The following is a 7398-nucleotide window of genomic DNA, read 5'->3' as shown; positions in this document are numbered from 1 at the left end:
ATTTATATTATCAAATGTGCTCTTTATTAATGAACAGCAAGTTATCTGTGATTCGCATGATTCGTTTGTTTTATTTCTTGTTAAAGGACATTAACATACATAATATATTTACATTAAACTTAAACTTTTTACATTGATACCACTAAATTCTTTGCATATCACATCAAAAAACACCATTGTTTTGACTTTTAAGAACTGAATTATACCTTTTCATGCATGGATCATGTAGCACATAAGTAAAAAAATTTGATGTTTGCGTTAGATATGTAAATAGATAGGAACTGAGTGGTATTTATGTAAATCATTTGTTAATGATCAATGTTGAAGCATAAATTTAATACAATGAACTTAGATTAGATCACATTATTTTTATAATTCTTCAAGATGATTAATGTTTAGGGTCATGTTGCTACGTGCTATGTAATACTTCCTTAATGAATACTTGCAAATAATTCATTTAGATTGTTTTGGGTATAGATTTTGCCATTATATCTATTTGAATTTTGTTAGGCAGAATGAATCTAGCATTTGAGAAGCTTGTCTTGGACTAGTTTAATTAGAGCTTGTTTATGGTCATTTGATTATTTAATTAATTAGAACTTGTTAATTTATCGGTTAATTTATTTATTCATGAACAATTATCATTTAAAGCTTTTAAACAAATTCATTAAGAAGCTTGGCAGGTTTTAATTAAGAGCTGATGTGACTTGATTAAGTCATTTATATGTAGTACAATCTAAATAGTTATTTATTAGCTTAAAATCGTAGAATATTTAGCAAAAAAGTTGCCCCAATAAGTCTCAATTCCTTACCAGGCCACTTGAGAGTTTCTAAGTTCTATTTTCTAATGATATCAACAAGATTCGGTTAGTGCTTTGAATTTGGTTCGAACATTGTTAATCGCTCAAAAATTAAATCAAATTTTAGCTTGGATCGAGATCTGATCGAAATAAATAAGCTGACCTATGAACTGAAATTTTGGATCAAATTTTTTTATATCTAATAGGTTTTAAATTTAGTGAGTTTAGCTCAAAAATTGATAATCACGGTCAAAAATTCATTCAAATTTTGGCTCGATACAAGCTGATTAACATCCCTAGATTCATTTGAGATGATTTTCAACGTTTTCAGCTTGCTACGCCTCTACTGATCAGCCCGGATGAGAGAGTTGCAAGAGAAAAAACCAAAATCCTTACAACAGAAAAAAAAAACAAATTTCATATTATCATTATTTCATATATATATCATCGTTTCCCTTTCTTGCATACCTTAAAAATGGGGGCAAAGTATTTCATGAGAAAATTAAAATATAAAATCTATAAAAATTTAAAGGAAAATTAATTTTATATGATTTTCATAATTAAAAATAACCTTCGATAGCGTTTTGTCCATCGCTACTTCTGAATATGTTTACCTCAGGAATACTGATGCATCAGTACTCTAATAAGGAGGTGTCTCGTGGTACTGATGCATCAGTACTCTAATAAGGAGGTGTCACGTGAGCAATATGATGGGACCATTGCATATGTGGCACCTCATCATTGGAGTACTGATGAGGTAATATTTTTTCCTTCGGATAGTGGTCTCAAGCCTCTCAACTGAGGCTATTATAAAAAGGAATAAAAGCTGCGCAAAATAAAAAACTTATTTTTGGACAAAAACATAAATGGCACATATTATCCAACATTTCCCCGCACCAAAATCATTTCATTCATCAATATCACTACCATCAACATCTTCATCCCCATCATCACTGCAATATGTGTCTACTTCATCCCCTGGATTTGCTAGAGTTTGCTGAAAGTGGCTGATGAAAGATTTAGCATCAGACATGAGAGCCATCTTCGCCACTTTCAGAGCAGGCTTGCCAAAACACCTGCTGTTGCCCAAATCATCAAAATTTGATTTTTTAGCAAGCCTTGCCCTCCGGGCTTCTCTGTGATGCAGCTGGTCAATATATCTATCATGCAAAGCTCTATTCTTTACCGGCTTCAAAACTTGGGGACTCGGACCCTCTGGTAAACTTAATAGTTTCAGCCTGGACAGCATCTTTGAATTAGCTGATGATTTCTCACCGAGCTGCTGAGAAGAACAAGGAGAAATTGAAATGTTGATTGGGGGAGATTCCAGAAGAGAGAAATGGTCTGCTGCTTTTATTTGATCGGCAAGGCTGTGCTTCCTTAGCAGATGCCTCAGAGTCTTATGTGCGGCGAGCTTCTTCGTTCTGTATCTCTTGAGCCTTCCAAATTTTGTGTCTGAAATTTGTGGTAACAAATTCAAGTGAGGTATTGGAGAGACGCTTTTCTTCCTCGTCCTTGGCCGAGGTTGATGGGAAAGTGGGGTTAATATGCTGGAATGGATTTTATCAAAGCATTCCTGAGCAGATTTTCCTGGCACCTGCAGTTTTAGTTAGCACTTAGTTGACATGTTAAGGCACCAATAGATAATAGGAAGATATACATACATACCACTTAATTCCCTATGTGTTTACATATGTAAAACCTAAACTCCACAATTTTTACATAAATCATATTTGTCATCTTATCTATGCATGAAAAAGGTGGTGTTTATTTTTTATGTTATATGATATGAGGATACATGTCTCATAACACACATCCCCAATACAAGTATAAACATGTTAAACACTTGCATAATTCGCAAAAAATTTATACTTCGAAGATGCAAGAACACTAAAAATTTATCCACATCATTGCAGCCACACCAATCTTCAGCTACCACTCAATGGCTTTATTTTCTTATATTGCAAGCTAAACCAACCAATTTGTTGCTATCTTTGTATGTGCATCTTCCTTGGGCTCACATAAAAACTTGCCAAACAGCTCTGTAACTTTATAAGACAAAATGTTTAGGCCTTGTTTGAGATTATTTTTATTTTTTACCTTGGTTTATAAAAACATGTTTATTTAGTGAAATTTTGAAAGTTTATTCATTTTTTATTTTTTAAAAGTAAACATACTTGCTTTTAGAAACATTGAAAATAAAATTAGGTGCTTTGAGTATTTTTAAAAACTACAGCACCACCAAGCATGTTATTTCAAATCAAGACATAAATGAAATAAAATTAAATAAAATAAAAAAGAGAACAAAATAATCCCAAAAGGCCCCTTAAGAAATGGTTTGTTTGTTTACATTAGCTCTATTTGAATATCAACTGACACTGCATGTATGCTTTTTTTAAGATAATAAATTATACTTTATATTCATTTTAATACACACACACACACACACATTTTGACTTCTCATATCCTTTCATTACACTGTATTTGCAAAGATCTGTGCTTCTAAAATTTAAAAAACACGAACGGGCCATGCTAGCATGGATTTCAACTACAATATATTCCTTATCAATAAAATTGCATTATAGATTTCAAACTTTCAGCACTTTAGCAATTTGATTTTCTGCCGTAAGGTGAAACGTATGGAATATGAACCTGCTTGATAGAAATTATTTTAAAATTTTGGTTGGTTGTTATGTAAAAAAGCCCTATCTTTTAATTTGACAAAGAACTTCTCAAGCGTGCCAAAACATGAGGCATGCAATAATGAAGCAATGAAGCATCAATATGTTTATGTTTTCTTTTTCTAATGAAATCTTATCAAAATAATAATAGTACTAATTTTGTTAAACCAAACACACTTTTTGCTTTTACAAATTTATTGCAAGAACTCTTTTTTCAAAATTTGGTAAGGGGATGATGAAAAAACAATAGTAATTGTAGTTTCTGATCTAGTTTTATTATTAAGAACATAGGGGAATCACTTCAGAAACTACTTTGCAAAGCAAGCAGAGAATTTTGGCAGCCATGAAAGCATTGAAAAATAATAGCCATTAATTATATCATAATGACTAATTTATTGGTTACAGATTATGACAAAACAATAGATAAAACTCAATTAAAAAAGAAATGAAAGAGCCATACCATACCATTCTAGAAACTTTCTTCCAAAAATGGGGAGATGGTTTCGCCATGAAATAGGCTTTCTGTAGTGCTTCTTCTTCTTCATTGGTCCATGCTACCATACCACAACATTTTTCATTCTCTGCTTTTCCAATCCTATTCTCCATTCCATTATCTTCCTCCATTTTGCTCCTGTTACCATCCTTTACAATGCTTTCTGAAAGCAAGTCTCCCCTATTAGCATGAACCCTTCCAACAACCTCCTCCCCTTTAACTGTCGTCTCCAAGCCGACTCCACTCTTGATCACTCCATTTGATGCTGCCAAAAGCTTAGGGGATGACCTTCTGATCTGAGAGCTCACAGGTTTGCGTTTATTTTTGGGTTTCACTTCAAGAGGTTTCCTATGTTCTACTTCATCAATAGTTTTAGGGTTTACAATCCTTTCCTTCACATTTTCCACAGAGACAGGAGCTACACCGAGCAGCCTCATAGACCGTCGCCTTGGCTTCGCATCTAGAAACCCCTGCTGGATTTCAGAAACTTTCATTTCAGTTTGCGAAGCTAACCTCGGAGATCGCCTAGGGCCACTCTGTGTGTGTTCAAGAACTACACCGGCCTTCAACCTTGACCGCTTAAGCTGACTTCTCCCGCAAAGCGCTGCCCTGATCTTTCTGGAAGAAGCTTCCTCCTTCAATTTGAAAGCAACGGAGGGAGATCCCGGATGGATTTCTACTTCTTTCAGGCAGATGATTGATTTCTGCGAAGAAAATTCTGGTTTCAACCCTTCTGGTGGAAGCAATCGGGCAGATCGCCTGAGAGGGGCTTGATTAGCTACAACTCTGGCTCTACTACTTATACCCGATTTCATCGACACTGTTGAATAGCCGGTTTTAAACAGGATTTAAGCTAGATCCTGTGAATCGGCGGATTTAGTAAATCCGGGACGAGCGAAGAGGAAGAATGGCGCAAACAGGCTTGCCTTCTTTTCTGGTATGAGCGGAGTGGAAGGATGAGAAAAATGGTAGTTTCGGTGGTATCTGTAAGCCGCGATCCCGTCGTTTCCTTCCCAGCTGGCTCTAATGGCGACTTTATCACGAAAGTTCGTTCACGAAGGAGGAGTCATGAGCTAGGGTTTTGCGCAGGATGGGATGTATGGTCGAAACAGTAGATGGGCTTGACGTTTTAATTTATTCTTATTTAACTTAATTTTATTATTTTAATTGATTAATAATTAATAAATAATTTATATCTTATCAAATTAATGATAATTAAATAAATTTATATGTAATTAGTTGATTAAAAATATTTATTATCATAAAAAATAAATACATAAAAATAAACATGAAGCCAACAATGTTGATCAGGCCAGTTCTTGGTATAGACATCAACACTTTCATCCAAAACTCAGCCATGGAATAAATAAGGCATCTTTAACATGGAATATAATATAATAATATGAGTAAAGACCTTAATAATTTCATTAATAACCTAAATCATGATCTTATAACAGAACATAAAAGATAAAAAAGCAGAGGAGCCACATGGCCAACATCATAGTTTTAATATAAGAGCTGAAGCCCTGAATTTGACCGACTTTCATGAGGGAAGATGTGAACTTTTTCCAAAATAGAGATAAAAGAATCTTTTTTGAGTTGACTTTGGTTTGAAGTTAGAAGAAGATGATCGGTGAGACAGAAGAGAAAGAGTCAAATCTTCTGCAATCCGAAGGGAAAGTAAATCTTCTGAGTTACATTTACAAAAAAGGAAGCATTTTTAATCTTATTACATTAAAAAAAAAGGATAATTGTGTAAAACATGATAATTTACAGGAAGGAAGAGTTGATGAACAATCTAAAACCAGATGTAAGAATTTCTCAGTAGGAGTAGACAGAAACTGCAGCGTAGCGGCGAGGGGGGGACGAAGAAGAAGAAGAAGAAGCTGGGATCCAGAAGGAGTGAGAGCAGAAAGAAGGCAGCCATGATCAACAGAAATCCCTTTAACATGATGGCGAGTACAAAAGCCACCAACACTACAGCCATTAAGTCAAGAAGAAAATCTCCCACCGATCCCATTCCTGTCAGTATTCCTCTGAATGATGGAAGAATTGTTGGGTATGGAGGGAGAAGGAAGGCTGTGGGTGATTACAGCTGTGGTATCTGAAGTCAATGGCGAAGGTAGAAGGGGAGAAGGAGCTCTGTGTGCTATAATGGTGGAGCTATGTGGAGCAAATGGTGAAATTATTCTGATGGAGACGTGCGACGGTGATAAGAGAGAAGGTGGCATCACTCTATTAATCTCTGCAAGTTTCTGGAGAGTTCCGTTGATTTTAGTAAGAAATTAATCAACGAATTGTAAGCCAATTATTCGTCCCCTGAGGTGTCTTTCTATTTACTTTTATTTTGAAAATGTCGTCTTTTTGTTTGAAAATTTCATTTGAGCAGTTTATCTAAAAATACAGATGATTTTTTATACTATACACGAAACACAGGTCGCATCCCGCAATCCGTATTTCTAAATGAACAACTTATTTGAATAGACACGAACTACCCCAAACATATCCTAAGAAATGAACTTATGCACCTTTATCAATAATAGGTCGTATTAGAAAGAATATAAATCATAATATAAATGGATGGAGATTGCTTATAGTTCTTCTTATACAAAGTTATATACACATGCAAAATTTTCAAGACTATTTTTTTTTTAGAAAAAAATAAATTTTATAAGAGGTACTTCAAACCAAATTAATTAATCGGTTGGGAATAGTCTTACCGTAGGGGTGTAAGTGAGTCAAATTGATTTGTGAGTTGGGTCGAGCTCGGCTCGATAAGTGGCTCAAGAACTGAGCTCAATGAGTTAACAAGTTAAGCTCAAGCTAGCCTCTACTCGACTTGTTAGCTGGTGAACCGCCTTGTTTTAAACAAGTATTAATAAAAATGTATTTAAAATATATTAAATTTGAAGGCTTTATTTTTAAAGTATTTAAAATATTTAAAAATAATATTTTGTATTTTATATTAAGTGATTTCCTATAATACTACCTTAAATTAGTTTTTTTTTTAATTATTATTTTATAATAAACAAGCCGGCTCATGAGCCAGCTCGAACTCTTAGACTTAAGCTCGAGCTCTAACTCAAACTCAATAAAATTAATCAAGCTCGAGCTTAAGCAGAAGGCGGCTCGAGCTCGACTCGACTCGTTTACACCCTTTGAATATTGTCACCATTTAAAGTGCTGATAATTATCACTTTCTTATAAATCATTTTTTATTACATATTAATTTTCATATAGTTATTTTTGAAAGGTTTCTTTTATAAATAAGTTGTAATCATTTATGATTTTTTTTTTTTTGCATTAATTGATCATATTCATTGTTTAGTCATTTATTACTTAAATAGGATTCAATAATATATCATGATATTTTGTTGTTATTTTTAATGTGATGTGCATTATAAGTTTATATATATATATATAT

The 7398-nt window shown here is 33.8% G+C and overlaps 1 protein-coding gene across 1 annotated transcript; it reads right to left on the bottom strand.

The window, feature by feature from the left end:
• Positions 1–1539: 1539 nt before the first annotated feature.
• LOC110024850 lies at positions 1540–4869 on the bottom strand (the record flags this gene model as incomplete). Its single annotated transcript, XM_020725024.1, is given in 2 exon segments — positions 1540–2397; positions 3947–4869. Coding segments are annotated over 2 exon segments (1533 nt in total). The 3' UTR covers positions 1540–1707.
• Positions 4870–7398: the final 2529 nt, after the last annotated feature.

Source organism: Phalaenopsis equestris, unplaced genomic scaffold, assembly GCF_001263595.1.
Source record: "Phalaenopsis equestris unplaced genomic scaffold, ASM126359v1 Scaffold000276, whole genome shotgun sequence".
Classification (NCBI taxonomy): Eukaryota; Viridiplantae; Streptophyta; class Magnoliopsida; order Asparagales; family Orchidaceae; genus Phalaenopsis; species Phalaenopsis equestris.
The sequence above is the reverse complement of the archived record's forward strand: the minus strand, read 5'-3'. Positions and strand labels throughout refer to the sequence as shown.